The 19,794-nt window shown below is 42.8% G+C and overlaps 1 protein-coding gene across 1 annotated transcript in view; it reads left to right on the top strand.

The window, feature by feature from the left end:
- Window positions 1-19,794, top strand: part of Las (lipoyl synthase, mitochondrial) — a 226,933-nt gene that overhangs the window by 71,793 nt on the left and 135,346 nt on the right. The window contains exon 3 of the mRNA XM_080273291.1: window positions 11,781-11,906. Coding sequence (XP_080129417.1) covers window positions 11,781-11,906 — 126 coding nt within the window. The remainder of the gene's footprint in view (window positions 1-11,780; window positions 11,907-19,794) is intronic.

Below are 19,794 nucleotides of genomic sequence, written 5' to 3'. Positions count from 1 at the left end.
AGTAAATTAGTTAGGCCATTGAAAAACTCAATACCATAATAAAAATACTTTTATTAAGTAAATAATTATGAAAAAATAGCATAATCTCTGATTTTGATGTGTAGTGGTGGTACACTGGACCTCATCTTGTAATGGCTGCCACTGCCGCATCGTCATCACTTCTCTCTCCATCTGCACCTTACTCCATCTAAAAAATAAAAGGCGAAACCAGCAGTTGTAGCCATCTATACATTTACATAACGAAGAGTGTGGGAAAAAAAAAAAATGAAACCAGCAGTGGTGGTCATTCATATACTCTAATAACTAGTGTTAGACAAGTGTTGTGATGTTGACTTTTGATCAGCTGTTCTCACCGCTCCTCACAACACACGCGTGGTGCTGCTAGCGCATGCCAGAGAGGCCATGCTCTCCCCTTCACTTTCACTCTCAAGAGCTTCCCTTCATTCTTGCTTTCCGTTTTCTCCCAGATCTACATTTTCATGACTGTATGGTAGTTTATGCTATCAAAGATGAATCTTAGCCTAGCTTTTGTTAGGATCTTTATTTTAGGAAAATTCAACTCTTCTTATGCTCATAAATGTTAAAACTTTTCATATTTAATCTCAGCTTAACTTTAGCTAGAAATATCCTTTATTGACAAAAAAAAACCAACTCTTCTTTAACACCATAACAAACTTTATTTCTTAAACACTAAACAATTAAAAAATAGAAATGTAATTCTGCTCACCATTCCATTTATTGTACACTCAATCCTTGTAAAATGCATGTTCATAAATCACGGATTCATAAATCATCCTATGCAGAATTTCTTTGGCTTTCATTTGATCCCAAAACAGTGATCCTAGGCCTCATATTTTTTGAGAAAAATGCAAAAAACTATGGAATACCCACCCCATGTCATGACTGTAGGGCAGTTTCCTGCCTTCCTCTATGCTACTGCACGTATTTCACCAAATCTTCATACACTAGATATGCACGCTATATTCACATGATTCACTATCACTATTATTATAGCTGAATACTCACATTTGGTGCAGGGTAGAGGCAGTGTGATTGATTAGAAACAGTAGCACAATCTTCATTGGGCCAGCAGCTGATAATGACCAGGATTGCTTCACAAGCACCAAATTTCCTATTGCAAACACCAAATCTAATCACAACAGTGCCCAAACACTATACACAAGCACTACTGGTATAGTGAAATATGTTGCATGGCTGGGACGGGGGTAAGAGTGGAAATTTAAAGGGACAGAGCCGTGCAGTACCTTCCCCACCTACAGCTCATTTGACGAGGAGCAGGGAAGCTATGACGCCTCCAAAAGTGATGCCAATCGGCTGAAAACTTTTCCTCTGATTAAAGTTTTTATGCTTTAATGATGCCAAAAGCGTGAACGAATATAGTTGCAGCCACGCCCTTATGATGACAAACGCTTCATCGTGCACGGAGGGATTAATAACAACATGGAGACGCTGGAGGCAGGGGAGAGACGGTGGCAGCGTGCGGCAGAGATGATCAACTGACCCTTACGGCAAAACTGCATCACCTATCACTGTACCTGCACAGCAAAACTGCTCCACCCGCCAACTGTATCTGTGAAATAAATCAGGATGGAGCATCAATAGTGTTGATGTGACAAGCACTTTGTATTAAATTGCAATAACCCTCAGCCTTGTACTCAACACATATGCTACAAAAGGTGCGTCCAAGCTGAGAAATTCAGGCACCAGAAAGAGCTTTGCATTTTCGAGGTGGCCATTAATTTCTTATTGGTTAGATTATTAACCAGGAAATGTGCTAGTCCTTTGATTGCATAAATTGCTTAGAACAGCCAGTAGTTTACTGGTTAAACCTGTATCTCTATTAATTAGAGAACAAGGTGTTCCCTGGTTAACACATAGTCACAGCATGGATATAAGGGGTGAGGTCCAGAGCCTTGCCTGGCACTTTCAAGGAAGACAGCAGTCAGTCAGGCGTCAGCTCCTTCTCTCATCTGCGAAACCATGCTTCATTTCAGCTGATCCACCCCCTGCTGCATCGACCCTTGGTACATTAAGAAGATCCTGACAGGTGCCAATTAAATAACACAGCCCACAGTGACCCACACCCTGCCACAGATCGAATATAAAAGGGTAGTGACCATTAACGCAGGGGTCTCTGTGCATATACTCTTAGTCTAAGTACCATCCAGCAGTATTTGTTCCTACGCATTCAGACATCCAAAGAGCATACTTACCCTAATAACTCTACACTTACGACTAATATCGGTAAGCTGAGAATCCTTGTGCAAATTCGGGCAGGTCACATTTCAACACCCAGCGTGGGTATGAACACCCATGCGGATAAAGCGTGTATTCACCTGGAATCCTCAGAAAGGCCCACAGTTTGAGATGCACCACAAGGTAATTCAGACAGCCTTGGATTGCCTCTTCGAGGTCTCGAACTTCCCTCTTATGGCACGTGTGTGTATAGGCCCTGAACATAATGTGTCCTGTGGGACCAACGGGCAAGACATCAGGTCTGCGCCTGTATTGCCACTGTCTTCTCTCTCAAATAGCTCAGAGATTATAGGCATGGATTTCAACAGCACAGGACGGACACATCCCTGATTAGCGGCATGTTGGCACACATTGCGGGAACAGACAGGCCTATCTATTTCCTGTCTCATTCCTGGCCAGAAAAACTCAGCGTGGATATGGCCATCTGACCTCCAGATCCTGAACAAAGATCCAGTTCGAAAACTGCTTGACGATACTTTGTGGGAACAACAAACTGCAATCGAACCTCGCCCTGGGGTGTTTGTGACTCACAGTACAACTGTCCTTGTTTACAAAGGAACCTGGCTTGACCTGCTTGTGAATGCTGAATCACATTACGTTTTAGTTTCTTCTGCACAACGGCAAGTGTCAGGTCAGACTGTTGTTCCAGGGCAACATCGTGACCACAAATCAGATCTTGCAGCAGTGCAATGGTCAGTGGGGTGACACGGTTTGGAGCCTTGGCCATGGCTCGTGTTACTTTAGCCAAAGTCTGAGTAGCGACATCTACGGTGCAGCTATTTTCAGCACCTGTTATGTTACCTATAATGACGGTAAACAAAGGTTCTGGCATGACAGCTGCAACTGTCGAGCCAGTGTAAAAAGGAGATGCTACCTGGATACATGCCTCAGGAAACAATCTCATTGATCCATCAATAAGGTAAGCTTGGATATGTCTACCTGTGTACTCTTCAGGCCAAACTAAACTCTGCCTGACAGGGCAACCTGAGGAACCATTGTCTCCCAGGACATTTATAGAAACATCTCCCACAAACCCTGACTGAATGAGGAAGGCACTGTTACCTATGGGAGGGCCTGTGGAGGAAGCAGCCAACCATTGGTAGGGCTGCATAGCACACAAGTCTGCAAACATGATGCCCTGAGGACTATATGCCCGAGAAGTCGTACTCAACTTCCGGAGAGTTGGAGCATTGACCACCTGTGGAGGAGGTCTTACTGTCTGAGGGGGACTGGTTACTTGTTAGGGAGGACTTATGCTGCTAGGGACGACACCACCATGTGCTTGTCAAGGAATGAAGGCTGTATTTGCCTTCTGCCTCCGATACACTGGGGCTGGTGCTGAAAAAGATTGTCCCGACTGTTGATTGTATGGCTGATACTGCTGCTGGTTAGGGTACTTGTTGTACCTCTTTCAGCCAGGTTGCTGAACATTCTGCCCTAGGTCCTTTTTCTGCGATTTGTCTGGACTGTGGCCATTATTCTGGGAATGGCTTTGATGCTAGGGTTCACTCTGAGATGACTTCCCAGACTTGGCAGTATCTTTGCTGTTCCAGGACTGTTGCTTACTCGTCTGGTACCCATACGTGGTGAAGAATGCATCAGCCTTCTCCACCATTTGCCTGGCACTCTTGACAGATCTTTAGCTGAACCATGAGCTCAGCAGGCCACGATTTTTCTAACTGCATATGCAGCATATGGTCAGTTATCCCCTTTTGAGTGTGAGGGGTCTCGTCATTCTCTATCCACTTGTCTGAGTAAACGGTGAGATGGTTGAGGAACTGGACAGCAGTCACCATTTCTTGGAGAAGCATCCTCGTAAACTGACTCCTTGAGTCATAAACTGTGAGACCTTACGCTTTGATGAGTGCGGCTTTCATCATCTCGTAGGTGAGATTGTCTCCATGAATTCTGTGGAGAATATCAAGGGCAGGGCCTTCAAACAAGCTAAGAAATTGGAGCCGCTTAACTTCCTTGTCTGGCTGGTACAGCTGCACCATGTTCCCAAAATGAGCTATGAATGGCTCAGTGTGTTCGCCTTCCTTGTACAAGGGGAACTTGAGGTGGGGGGTTGCAAAAACGGGCACTAGGGGAACACTTGTGGAGCTAGGATCAGCGGCACCAGATGTGCTCAAAGTCAAGGAGTCTCGCTTGAGCTTCAACACTTCAAGCTCATGTTTCTCACGTGCCTCGCACACTGCATGCTCGTGTTCATGTTCTCATGTTCCTCTCTCTCTTCTCGCTCATGTTCGCGTTCTGTCTCAAACTCCTGGTACTCACATTCCTCGCGCTGTTCATGCTCATGTTTGCACTGAATTTTACGCTCTTCACAGGCATCACTCTCACGTTGCTGTTCATAAGAGTACTGTGGGAGCACATAGTCTTTAATTTCCTGGGGATCAGCAAGCCCCATATCTTTGGCTTCCTGTATGTATGAATTAGTAGCAATGGTGCTAACTCAGACTGAGACTGAGTGAACTAAAGACTGATATACTGACTGCTGTTTCGCAGTTGAATGCTAATAATTGAAAATTAAGAGAAGTGAAGTCAGTGAATGTATGGTTAGGTTGGATGAGGAGGAAATGGAAAATGTGAGTGCACTTAAGTACTTGGGTAGTATGATGAATAAGGATGGAAGTTTGGAGGGTGAAGTGCTTGAAAGGGTACAACAAGGAAGAAAGGTTGCTGGTTCCTTGAAAACAGTGATAAGAAAAAGGGAAGTGAGCATGGAAGTGAAAAAGTTACTACATTCATCCCTTAACATCTGCGTTTTTAACATACATGGTTTTAAATATCCGCTGGTGGATATAACATAAACAGTTTTAAATATCCACAGGTGAATACAGTACTGGGACCAGATTCACTAAAGCATTTTATCTCACTGAACTCTGCTGACACTGTTCACTGAAAGTGTAACATTATCCCAGGCACAGTTCATGGCCGTTTTAGTGATGGCATTATCTAGTGAATCAAATATAACACTCATCCTTTTGGCCACTGCATTTATTAATGTAATTAGTTCATCAGAGGAAGAGTTAGGATGGGCTGGGTGGGAGTATTTCTTTCTTCCATGTACCCTCAATGAGCTGGTCTAAACCGGTTTGCTGCCCTCCCCCCCCCTCTCTCTCTCGTCCCTCTCAGTGAGCTGGTCTAAACCAGTTTGCTGTCCCATTCTCTCTCTCTCTCTCTCTCTCTCTCTCTCTCTCTCTCTCAATGAGCTGGTCTAAACTGGTTTGGTGCCCTTCCCCCCCTCTCTCTGGTAAATAATACAAAGTAGTACGCACCCAAATCGCACTGAAATCATATGAGGGTGGCTGAAAGTGTTATTTTGTACTGTGAATTACTGTGATTAAATACAAATGATTTAGTAATATTTTTGCGATAATCAGATAAGTCATGATGCTAAGCGCATTAGTTATCAAACATTTTTGCTGTTGCAAATTGTGCAGCAATTCTGTGAAATGATTCATGACATTATATCAATAAGCTTTATAAAAGTAAGTGGTAATAAAAGTCATTCATCTATCTATCTATCTATAGCCCAACGCCCTAATCCCGCAAAGGGTGGCCGCAGACAAAACGCCTCCAAGTCACTCTGTCACCCACCATTTGACTACCCTCCCCCCAACTCACCCCCCCCTCCCTCATATACCTCTCAACTCCATCCCTCCACCTCATCCTCGGTCTACCTCTCCCTCTCCCTCCCCCCACCTCACCCACATACACCCTCTTAGTCAGTCTTTCATTCTCCATTCTCTCCACATGTCCAAACCACCTCAGTGTATTTCTCCTAATCTTCTCAACCACATCCACATCCACCCCACAGCGTTCCTTCACTTCTTCATTCGTCAACCTGTCCCTCCACGTCACTCCACATGCTCCTCTCAAGTAACTCATTTCCACTGCTCTCACTCTTGACTTGTAAGGTTCATGCCTCATGAAGTTTGATAAAGTGTGTAATGATTTTCCTCACATCATTACTGTTTCACTAAAGTGTAACGTAAACAATGGAATATCATAACATAATCATAGGAGACTGGCAAGAAGTGTTTTATTTTTGTTATTACAGTATTGCTGTTACTGTGATGAGGTAACGTGGCTGTAACCCTATTTTGTAGGGAAAAAATCTTGTGGTTTGGTGGAAATTTTCACCTCTCTGAGCTATTTCCTGCATCAGACACTCAAAATATACCTTGTATTCTCTCAAAACATTCTCTGTGCTTGGAGTGCCTACAGACATGCAGTTTATTGCAAACGATAGTAGAAAGATTGATGTTTGCCTGACAAAAATTTTAGGTCTCAAGATTAATGATAAGTGGGTTAAAACACGAGTTGAAAACACACAATTTTTTCCCTATTTCTCCACAGTGAGCACAGTCAGTGCGTTGTCATCACAGCCGCTGCAGGCAAAGGGTTAAGGGGGGTCCAGGGGTGTTTTTAAAGGGGGCAGCAGATATCCGCGGATTTTAACATACGCGGATGTCTTTGTTATCTAACCCCCGTGGATGTTAAGGGAGCACTGTACATGACAGTATTGTGATACCAACTCCAACATATGGAAGTGAAGCTTGGACCTTGTTGGAGGGACAAAAGCCTAGTGAGAGTGGTGGAAATGAGTTATTGACCTTGTTGGAGGGACAAAAGTCAGGAGTGAGAGTGGTGGAAATGAGTTATTTGAGAGAAACCTATGGAGTAACATGGAGAGACAGATTGACAAATGAGGATGTGAAGTAGCATTGTGGTGTGGATGCGGATATGATGGGAAATGTTAGGAGAAACACATTGAGGTGGTTTGGCCATTTGGAGAGGATGGAGATTGAGTGACTGATGGGGAGAGTGTATGTGAGTGAGGTGGACGGTGGGAGAGGGAAGGGGAGGCCAAGGATGAGATGAAGGGATGGAGCAGAGAGGTATATGAGAGAGGGGGGTGTGAGTTGGGAGCAGGGCAGTGAAATGGCGGGGGACAGGGCGACGTGGAGGCGATTTGTTTGTGGCCACCCCGTACAGGATTAAGGCATCTGGCAATAGATAGATAGATAGAATGTGGGCATAGGTACAGGCTGGTGGTGACCAGTTTTATCTAATGAAACTGGTAAGGAAAGACAAAAAATTTACAACTGGCTAGGAAAAGACTTTTACAATAATTAATAAAGCAGAAACAGTAAGCATCAGTAAGCAAGTGCCTATAAACTTTAATGATTATAACTAAAAACTAGTTATGAGTGAATGAGTTTATTTCGTTAATAACTTAAGTGCTAGTAGTTAATATCCTGGCGAGGTCGCCAGATGGCAAGGAGGGATATGAAATATGAATAAATTGCAAATAAGCCATCAGTTGTCACAGCTGGGAAAGAAGTATACTGAATTTATCTCCACTACTTATGGGACAAAAAAGGAAAGTCACCTCTGACATGAGTAGTATCGATTTATGAAATAAAGTAGTAAGTTTTACTTTATTCTGGCTTACTTCACCAATTCTGTAAAGACAAGAATTTCATAAACTCTCAACAGTACACAGCAGAGACTAAGCACTCACGAATGCCGAATTGTTAATACTGTAGCTTCTGAGAAAGTGTCCTTACCCCTGACAATCGATGGTGATAATAATAAATAGGTTCTTGCTAATGCTAATTCATGGCTGGCACAACGGATTTATGAATTGATATGAAAGAACTGGCTTAACTACCAGTCATGATTCATATCAGAGAAAGTTTGTGCAAACTGGGAGTAAATAAATTAAGAACGATATGAATAAATGAAACACAATTCATACATTTAATCAAGCTCAAATAAAAGAACTGTAATGTATTAATGACAAACAAAATAAATTCATATGTTACAAGATAACTGAATGAATAATCACTCACTCAAATCAGACAAACTAGCTAATACTGTTAAGCCTAGAAAACACAGAAAGAATATACCAGTCAGTGGAGAAAGTGTAGTCGTGGCTCCGAAGAGACTGGGTGGCACTGGTACTCAGGCCACTGCACTGCACACTGCATGTGACATCCACTGTTGCTGATCACCAATTCTATAGGGAAATGTGGGGCTCTTAGAACTGTTAGAGACTGTGTGATAAGCCGCAAGATGAGGGTCTTCACTGCTCTGCACTGTTCTTGAGATCCTCCTCCCATGGCAGCACTACACCAACTGACTTATGTTCTCACGCCAGCCACAAAGCAATACATGATCACTGGAAGTAGGCATGGCTTAGCTTAATGGCTAAAGAGGCAGGACGGAGGAACAATAAATACACAAAAGTATCACTCAGTAGTGCACCAAGGGCGTGCATAAAAACAGTCACTAGTGAAACAATAACAAACGTTGTGAGAACAATCCCGATTGGAGCATTGTCGGGACGGTTAGCTGAGTGAATATTACTAGGTTTTTCACTGATGTATCTTGAGTTCCCTTAATAATACAATGACATGAATATGTATAGAAACACAATGTGGCAAATTCATGACATAGGGTGCATGATGCAGACAAATACAAATATATTTGTACGTAATACAGGCAGGTCTTGCTATACATCTCTTGGCTAGGTGATAAATTGCCATAGCAAGCAAAAATTAGGCTCTTTTGGAATGACAGTGACAAAATGATTGTGAATTTGCTTGAACAGTACCTCCCAGTCAACTGTTTGAGTCTAGATGACTGCCCAGCATTTACAGTGGCAGTGATTATCTGCTTTTCATTCCATATTGTACATGAAAGACCATTGAAACACCATTGCTGTCACCAAATAAAAGTGCAAATACATGACAAATAATGTAGTATGCGATAGTAAGTGAAGTGATTATTTGTGTGAAATATTGAAACTTGTGACATGGAATTCGTTTCTCCTGTACAGTCACGGTGCTTCCCAATCAGCTGTTTGAGTCAAATTGGTCGTCCAGTCTTTCCATTTTCTGTGATTGTGTGCCTTTCATTCCATTTTGTGCATAAAAGGCCATTGAAACACCATTGCTATCAACATTTAAGTGTGCAGGTGCACAACACATTGTGCATTGTGTGATATTAAGTAAAGTGGTAACTTTTAGTGTGTGAAATACTAAACCTTGACCTGGAAATTGTGTGTTGCAAGGATGCTACCCATAAAGCGTGATTCTACAGAGGGTGCCAAGGGCAAGACTAAAAGTGTTTATTTTTTAATTATTATTGTTGGTTACAAGGGCATAGACCCCCCCCATCCCCATTGAACCCCTGTCATATTGACCTCACCATACAACGAATTGCTATGTGATGTGTTTTTGCTTTATGTAACCCCATCAGATAGCGAGACCTGACTGTAGTCTGTTTAGAAGCATATGAGTTAATGTAATATTGTATGTGATGTGGTGTATGGGATGAAGAGAAGACAGAGGGGGGTGCAAGGAACAGTGTGGTGGAATGAAGAGAAGACAGAGGGGGGTGCAAGGAACAGTGTGGTGGAATGAAGAGGTGAGACAGGCTGTGGTACAAAAGAAGAAAGCATACAATGAATGGACGAGAAATAGGGGCGTGGAAGAAGTTGAGAGGCGGAAGAGAGAGTTATATGTAGAAAGAAAGAGAGAGGTGAAAAGATTAGTAAGAGAGAGTAAGAAGCAAGTGGATGAGGAATTTGGAAGGAATTTGAGTGTAAAGTGGAGGGACTGTAAGAAAATGTTCTGGAAAGAGGTGAAGAGAGTAAGACAAGGTGGAAGTGAGGTTAGCAGGGGAGTGAAAGATAAAAATGGTAGATTACTAGTGGAGAAGGGAGAAAAAGTGAGCAGATGGAGAGAACACTTTAAGGAATTGTTGAACATACAGGATGGAAGTAATGTGAATATAAGTGGCTGGGGAATGGCTGGGAGATGGAGGGAGGTGAGAAGACAAGAAGATATCAGTAGGATAGAAGTTGTGGAAGCAATGAAGAAAGTTAAATTGGGGAAAGCCCCAGGATTTGATGGAGTGTGTGGTGAAATACTGAAGCATGGGGGAGAGATAGAAGTAGAATGGATGTGGAAGATGTACAGATTGACCTGGGAGGAAGGTAGAGTCCCGGAGGATTGGAAGTCAGGTATAATTATTCCCTTGTACAAAGGAAAAGGGGGAAAAAGAAGCGTGTGGTAATCATAGGGGCATTTGTCTTCTTAGTACAATAGGAAAAGTGTATGGTAGGATACTTATTGACAGAGTTAGAGAAAGAACAAAGGAATTAGTTGGAGAAGAACAGGGAGGCTTTAGGAAAGGAAGAGGCTGTGTAGATCAGATATTCATTCTTAGATCTTTAGTGGAAAAGTTTCTAGAGAAGGGAAAGAAGTTGAATGCGGCTTTCATGGATTTGGAGAAAGCATATGACAGGGTGGATAGACAAGGATTGTGGAAAGTATTAAGAATATATGGAGTAGATGGGAAGTTGTTGAATGCAGGGAAGAGTATGTATGATGGTGCTAAGGCTGCAGTGCTTGTGGATGGTGAACTGAGTGAATTTTTCTCTTTGAAGGTTGTGTTGTGTTATGTCTCCATGGTTGTTCAATCTGCACATGGATGGGGTAATAAACGAGGTACAAGGTAGGGTAGTGGATGTTGGAGTGGCCTTGGTGAGAGAAGGTAGTGTTTGGAAACTCCCTGTACTGTTATTTGCAGATGATACTATGTTGTTGAGTGAAGACAAAGGGGAGCTGCAAGGCTTGGTGGATGAGTTTGGGAGAGTGTGTTAGAAACGGAATCCAAAGATGAATGTAAGGAAGAGTAAAGTAATGGTCTTCGAGAGAGGTGAAGTCAGTGAATGTACAGCGAGGTTGGATGGTGAGGAATTGGAAAATGTAAGTTTAAGTACTTGGGTAATGTGATGAGTAAGGATGGAGGTTTGGAAGGTGAAGTGCTTGAAAGAGTACAGCAGGGAAAAAAGGTTGCTGGTTCCTTGAAAGCAGTGATAAGAAACAGGGAAGTGAGCATGGAAGTGAAAAAGTTACTACATGACAGTTTGTGATACCAACTCTAACGTATGGAAGTGAAGCTTGGACGTTGTTGGAAGGACACAAGGCAGGAGTGAGAGCAGTCATGTAGTAGCCTGTGGAGTCACATGGAGAGACAGGCTGACAAATGAGGATATAAAGAAGTGTCATGGTGTGGATGTGGATGTGATAGGAAGTGTTAGGAGGAGTACACTGAGGTGGTTTGGCCATGTGGAGAGGATGGAGGGTGAAAGACTGACAAAGAGAGTGTATGTGAGTGAAGTGGAGGGGGGGAGTGGGAGGGGGAGGCCGAGGATGAGATGGAGGGATGGGGTGGAGTGGTATATGAGAGAGGGGGGTGTGAGTTGGGAGCAGGGCAATGAAATGGCGGTGGACAGGGCGACGTGGAGGCGATTTGTTTGTGGCCACCCCGAACGGGATTGAGGCATCTGGCAATAGATAGATTGAATAGATAGATCAAGTTAGGAATAATTGAAGATCAGGAAAGCTGTCTATCAGGAAAGCTTCTGTTGTAATATTTTTTTTTTGCGTGTATAAAATAATATTAGGTGATGCCAACAGGTGAACAAGGACACATCGTGGTTGGAGTACAAAGGGAAGCTGAAGCGGGAGAAGGGCGACACTGCACGCCTCAGACTTCCTCCTTGGCTGAAGAGGGAAATACCTTTGGGGGAGAACTTCAGTAAGGTTAGTAGACAAGATATCATAGAACGTGCAAAATATTAGAATGAATAGACTATTGTATGAGAAAAGGAGGGGTGGGAAGGAGGAGGAAACACACACACACACACACACACACACACACACACACACACACACACACACACACACACTCGCTGGTGCAGTGGTAACGTTCCCGCTTGCCAACTGGTGGACGGGAGTTCGCACCTTGCTCAGGTTGCGAAAAGTTTCACTGACAAAGTGGGTGGTTACTGTCCCCCTTGAGCAAGGGGACGGGTGTGTGCGTGTGTGAAGGTCACAGCCTTGCCCTTAGATCGGACTACATGAGCTTTCAGCTCCCTTCTGGGAGGGTAAAAGCCGACGATAACGACCATCAAGCGATCCTGACCGACCCGGTGAATTACACACACACACACACACACACACACACACACACACACACACACACACACAGATGACGGAGCCAAAGCAATCAAACGTTTCTCAACCACCTCTGCAAACCATAAGTAGTGTTCAGGAATTATGTTTGTCCTGTCTCCTTTAGTATTCTCTCAAATTTAAAGTATTGTCTTAAAATTGTCTGTCAAAAATGTAGAGTCATTGTCCATAAATATTTGTGTATACGTGAATGTTCATAGGAATCTTGGTAACAGCTGTTAGTACAACCATCAAACATGGCCAACAGTGTAAACATTGAGGGATCTGAATTTCCAGGATTTGACAGTGAAACAGGTGTGATGGATTTAATTAAAACGTTGATTATGAGAACTAACGAACTAGAAAAGAAAGTGAAAGGTCAAGTATCAAGAAAATGCCTGAAATGACTGAAAACACTATGCAGAGTCTGCTACAGGCCAGTGAAAAGGGAAACCAGGAGATTGAGAAGTTGAAACGAGAAAATATTGAATTAAGGGAAAAATTAGAAGAGAGCAATAACAAAACGGAGAAGGTGAGTAATGTGTTAGAAGAGCAAAAGGCAAATCGGGCACATGTGGAGGAAGAACAGAAAGAAGTAGTGAACTTGGGGAAATCATTCAGGAGGAAAGGAAAATGAACAAGAAATATTATAATTGGAAGGAAATGTTGTGACAGTATTGAAGAAGAAAGAAAAAATAGTGAGAGAAACTGTAGAAAGGAATGGATGTGTGGTAATACAGTATTTGGAAACGGGGAGGAAAAAGAAAAGGTTTGATCTGTGAGACTCGAGAGAGACTTGAATCAATTGAGAAAAATATTGGGCAAGATCGATCCTGGAGGAAGCAAGTAGGAAAAAGAAATTGAGGAAGTAAGGAGTATAAGGCAGTACGGTTTAACCCTCCCCATCCCGACGTTTTCGGACCTTTTTTTTGAGGGGGCTCAAACATCCGCTTTTGGTAAGAAACATCGAAAATTCATAGAGAAATCGCTCACCTGAGGTTTAAAATACCCGATTTAGGTACGGGTACTTCCTTACCTGACTAGGTTTTCTAACAGGCTGGCACCAAAGAAAATGAGTTCTATGGGAGGGTAACTATTTTATCCACTCATAAACAGTATTTATTTATTTACTTGGTACAAATTTATATGTAGCACAAGAGTATATTGGTTTTCAAACAGTAATATAGGCATTATAAGCATTGTTTCACACACTAACTCATCACCATTCATGACCTTTTTTCCCCCACATTACCTGATCATCATTTCTGACTGTTTCTTCCTCTAATGCTATGTAAACTTTGTCCTCCACATTGTCATCGATTGGGGAATCACTCTGGCCCTGAATGTCTTTATTGGCCAGGTCACTGGTAACAGGTGAATTGCCGAGACAATGGCGTGCGGGGGGGGGGGAGGTTATGAGGTGTAAGGCTTTGTTCCTGCTTGGCATCTTGTAGAGGAATAGAGGAAGGTGTCCCGTGTATACATGCCAAAAATCACTCGCGAAATCACTCTCGAAAATTGAAAATTGTGCAAATTAGGGACCTTGCAATGTTGCTGCGTTAATTCACGTCGCCGGGACGGTGCGGGTTAAGAAAGCGGAAGCAAGACCAGTAAGAGTTAAGTTGTCATCAGAAAGTGTAGTAATTGACATACTTAAGTGATCAGGAAACTAAGTATAGAGGCAGAGATGGAAAATAATATAATAAGAAAAGATTTAAATGAAGAAGAAAGAGAAGTTTTAAAATCTTTCAAGGAACAAGTATAGGAAAGAAATGACAGGAGGACAGAGGAAGAACATAATTTTTTTTTGGTGCGTGATGGATATGAAAGTAAGGAAGAGGTACGTGAGGAAGTAGAAGTAAAGGAAACAAGGGGGATGGATGTGATTATGAAAAAGAGAAGAAAGAGTAAAGTTAAACCTGGGGCACTAAATCTGAAAATCATATATAGTAATGTAGATGGATTATCATCTAAGAAAGGGGAAATTGGAGAATATATAAATGAAACTATCTGTGTATCTATCTATCTATTGCCAGACGTCTCAATCCCGTTTGGGGTGACCACAAACAAATTGCCTCCACGTCGCCCTGTCCACCGCCATTTCACTGCCCTGCTCCCAACTCACACCCCCCTCTCTCATGTACCTCTCCACCCCGTCCCTCCATCTCATCCTCGGCCTCTCCCTCTCTCTTCCCCCCTCCACCTCACTCACATACACTCTCTTCGTCAGTCTTTCACCCTCCATCCTCTCCACATGGCCAAACCACCTCAGTGTGTTCCTCAGAACACTTCCTATCACATCCACATCCACACCACAACGCTCCTTTATATCCTCATTCGTCAGCCTGTCTCTCCATGTGACTCCACAGGCTCCTCTTAAATAACTCATTTCCACTGGTCTCACTCTTGACTTGTGTCCTTCCAACAACGTCCAAGCTTCACTTCCATACGTTAGAGTTGGTATCACAGTACTGTCATGTAGTAACTTTTTCACATCTGTGCTCACGTCTCTGTTTCTTATCACTGCTTTCAAGAAACCAGCAACCTTTCTTCCCTGCTGTACCCTTTCAAGCACTTCACCCTCCAAACCTCCATCCTTACTCATCACACTACCCAAGTACGTAAACGTACTCACATTTTCCAATTCCTCACCATCCAACCTCACTGTACATTCACTGACTTCACCTCTCTGAGAGACCATCACTCTACTCTTCCCTACATTCACCTTTAGATTCCGTTTCTTACACACTCTCCCAAACTCATCCACCAAGCCTTGCAGCTCCCCTTTGTCTTCACTCAACAACACAGTATCATCTGCAAACAACAGTACAGGGAGTTTCCAAACACTGCCCTCTCTCACCAGGGCCACTCCAACATCCACTACCCTACTTTGTACCTCTTTTATTACCCCATCCATGAACAGATTGAACAACCATGGAGACATGACACATCCCTGTTTCAACCCAACCTTCAAACAGAAAAATTCACTCAGTTCACCATCCACATGCACTGCAGCCTTAGCACCATCATACATACTCTTCACAGCATTCAACAACTTCCCGTCTACTCCATATATTCTTAATACTTTCCACAATCCTTGTCTATCTACCCTGTCATATGCTTTCTCCAAATCCATGAAAGCCGCATACAACTTCTTTCCCTTCTCTAGAAACTTTTCCGCTAAAGATCCAAGAATGAATATCTGATCTACACAACCTCTTCCCTTCCTAAAGCCTCCCTGTTCTTCTCCAACTAATTCCTCTGTTCTTTCTCTAACTCTGTCAATAAGTATCCTACCATACACTTTTCCTGTTATACTAAGAAGACAAATGCCCCTATAATTACCAAACACTTCTTTTTCCCCTTTTCCTTTGTACAAGGGAATAATTATACCTGACTTCCAATCCTCCGGGACTCTACCTTCCTCCTAGGCCAATCTGCACATCTTCCACATCCATTCTACTACTATCTCTCCCCCATGCTTCAGCATTTCACCACACACTCCATCAATTCCTGGGGCTTTCCCCAATTTCACTTTCTTCATTGCTTCCACAACTTCTATCCTACTGATTTCTTCCTGTCTTCTCACCTCCCTCCTTCTCCCAGCCATTCCCCAGCCACTTATAGTCGCATTACTTCCATCCTGTATGTTCAACAGTTCCTTAAAGTGTTCTCTCCATCTGCTCACTTTTTCACCCTTCTCCATTAGTAATCTACCATTTTTATCTTTCACTCCCCTGCTAACCTCACTTCCACCCTGTCTTACTCTCTTCACCTCTTTCCAGAACATTTTCTTACAGTCCCTCCACTTTACACTCAAATTCCTTCCAAATTCCTCATCCACTCTCTTCTTACTCTCTCTTACTAATCTTTTCACCTCTCTCTTTCTTTCTTCATATAACTCTCTCTTCCGCCTCTCAACTTCTTCCATGCCCCTATTTATCATCCATTCATTGTATATATGCTTTCTTCTTATGTGCCATAGCCTATCTCACCTCTTCAGTCCACCACGCTGTTCCTTGCACTCCATCTTCTCTTCCTCCCACACACCACATCACATGCTGCACATACTTCTTCTGTAAATATCCTGCACACACCTTCCACGTCCCGCATCTGCTCCAATTCATATTTGCCCAATTGTTCCTCCACTTCTCTCTTATACTCTTCCTTTTTCTCATCCTCTTGTAACCTTTCCACTCTCCTTGCAACTACTCCTTCCTCTCGTCTTACCCTTCTTCTATTTCTCCATCTTACTTGGATTCTAATTCTGGCCACCACCAAGTAGTGGTCAGAAAGTCCACTCCCCCAACCTCTATAAGCTCTTACATCCATTACACATCTTCGCATCCTTTCATCCACACACACATAATCGATCATTGCCTTCCTTTCATTCAGTTCACCACCCACCCTTCTCATCACTCGCCATGTATACCTGTGGATCATTTTATGCCTGAAGAGGGTATTGGCTATCACCAACCCCCTCCTAGCACAAATGTCCACTAACACACTGTCATTCTCATCTATATCAGCAGGCACACCCCACTCACCAACTATTCCATCCACCTTCACATTCCCTACTGTACCATTCATATCACTGATCAAAAACACTCTCTCATTCCTTCCAAACTTTTCCATGCACACTTCCACATTTGTCCAGAACTCTTCTCTTACTCTGCTACCATGATCTTGCTTTGGCGCATAGACACACACAATCACCCACATTTGTATTCCAGCTTTCAACCTTACCCACACAATCCTTGACCCAACTGATCCATACTGTCTTATGCTCTTCTTCCATCTTTTACTCACAACTATACATACTCCTTCTTTCGCTCTCTCATTCTCATCTACTCCTGCACATATACCCCATCCATACTCCCATTCTCTCACACTTTTTCCTGTCCATTTGGTTCAGTTATTCCACATACATCCACTTTCGCACCCTCAAGCACCTGGACAATCTCTCTCTCTTTCACCTCATCATTCGCTCCTCTTACATTCCTTGTTGCCATTACCAAGTCCTTTGTCCAGTCCTAGGTTGTCATCGTTTGGTCAGTCCTTGTCCGAATCTTCTTGTTTGTCTTTTTAGTTAGTTGTTTTCTGGGGAGGGGCAGTAACCCTCCACCAACCCTTTTAGTCGACTTTTTTTTTTTTTTTTTTTTTTTCTTTTTTTTAATAACAGAACGGAGGAAGGAAAAACAAATGGGTAAAAAAAAATAATCCATACACCAGATTACTGGTGTCCTCTGTTCATAAAATATCTGTAACAATTAGACTTGAACAGTTGCGGTTTGAAATTTGGAGGAAAACAACTCTGGGGAAGCGAGTTCCAGAGGGATGCAGTTTGGGGAATGAAAGAATTCTGATAGGCAGAAGTTCTGCAATATGGTTGAGTGACATTCCAGTCATGAGCGCTACCAGATGCCCGTGTAGCACGAGGGAAGGCATAGAGAGGTGGCACCATGGGCGCAACTTCGTCTGAGCATTTGCCAAAAAAATATCTGTAAAATAATGCAAGGGAGGCAACATTCCTTCTTACTTGCAGGGGAGGTAGTTTATATGTAATGGCAGGGTTGTTAATGATTCTAACAGCTTTATTCTGAATTTTGTCTAGTTGTCTTAATGCAACCTGGGGGAGTATTCTTGAAAAAAAACCCTACCCCTAAGGAGACTAAATTGCCCAAAGATGTTGAAACAAAATTATTTGGATTGAACTGTTATAATATTTGGGGGAAGAATAGAGAAAGCAAGTTTGGGGGAGGTGTAATGATTCTAATCCGTACTGACTTAAGAAATAATTTAGAAATTGAAAATATCACGACTGAACTTTTGGGAATGGAAAAGATGACTATGCCCAGATTAGGGCATAGACAGAAGAAGATTATGAACAGTTAATAAGGGAATCCATTATAAAGCTGAAGATGTTAATTGAACGAAGAAATGGGATAATAATCGTGAGGGATTTTAACTGTAGAGACGTTGATTGGGAAAGTATGGATGCTGGGAACAATATGGGATCATTGGGAAATGAACTGATGGAATTGGTGATGGAAAACATGTTAACTCAATTAATAAAAGAAAATACAAGAATCTAAGGAGCCAGTGAACCATCAAGGCTGAACTTGGTGTTCATGAAGGACCCAAACGACGTGAAGATCATAACCTGCTAATGCCCGCCTTTTAAAAGTGATCATCTGGTTATTGAGATGGAAGTGGTGGGAGTAGGGGCAGGAGAAAGAGATGAATAATACAGAGAAAATAGATACAGTTATGGGAAGGCAGACTTTGCTCCCCTAAGGAACTTTTTCTAAAATGTATACTGGAGTAAAATGAATGCAGTTACAAATGTTGATGAGAAGTATGAGTTTTTGATAGACTTATATAAAGCAGGAGTTAGTAAATATTGGCACCTGGTGGTTTAGTAGGTAATTAAGGTGCTCCAATTGGATTGAGCCTATGTAATTTTATATCCAAGGGATGGTTGGGGTTTATTGCTCACAAAATGCCACTCAGGGATGAGTGAGGCTGGCCACTTTCACCTTAAATGTTAGGACCAACTTGCCTAGCCTTGGGCTCCTAGGTTCCTAATGGGGCGGCATAGGATTGGATGATGGATGGATGAATAGTAAATACAGTAACCCCTCTAAGACCCGGACGCCCCAAACCTGGACACCCCAAGTCCCGGACATTTTGGGCTTGGGTTCTTTAGTCCAAGTCTTGGATACTCCCAAAGATATCCGGACTAAAGGCCATCTGGACGAATGTCTGAAACGATCTGGGACACCAAAAAAGAAAAAAAAAAAAAAACCTATATGTGTTCATCCCTACTCTAAATTTGTCATGCGGTGATGAACAGCTGTGTTTTGGCGTGTAGTTCCGGCAATGTCCGCTGGAGCGCCCCCTGCATCCTCTCTGTTTCCCGCCTAGCTACCATCGTGACTGCACGCTCATCGTCATGGCTGCCCACGTGGTTGCTTTTGTGGTGGTGCCCTACTTGATGCAGGCCCTGCTGCCACTAGACCACATGGAAATTTACGGTGTTGTACATTGTTCAGAAATTAGAAATCAGAGTGCAAAGGATTAAGTGCAGAGTGCAACTGGCATGGTGCAAGTGAGAAGAGAATGTGCAGTGTTTAAAAATTATTATTCACAGTGCAAAGGAATAAGTGCAGCGCAACACTGGATTACTGTACATGCTTCAAGTGCACCTTCACCACTGTCAGAACCATAGAGGAGGTGGGTTCATCTTCGCATTGGCCACAGACGTGTTGAAAGTATCCTGTACACTGCTAAATATTCTCTTTACTCCTATTTTCTCATTCTCTGGTTCCTTTTCATTTATTTAATGGTTTCTGTCCCTTATTTGTGTGAATAGGGTCTTGAATAGGTGCTGTACGTGTCCGGTAGGGTGTTATTTAGGTGACTTTCAAAGTTAGGTTCGATTGGGGTCTGTAAGTACCTGTCCAGGGACATTTTG

The sequence above is a fragment of the Coenobita brevimanus genome, chromosome 54, assembly GCF_032717465.1.
Source record: "Coenobita brevimanus isolate Jiangsu-jjx chromosome 54, ASM3271746v2, whole genome shotgun sequence".
NCBI classification, from domain to species: Eukaryota; Metazoa; Arthropoda; class Malacostraca; order Decapoda; family Coenobitidae; genus Coenobita; species Coenobita brevimanus.
Note: the sequence above shows the minus strand (reverse complement) of the source record. Positions and strands in the feature narration are given on the sequence as shown.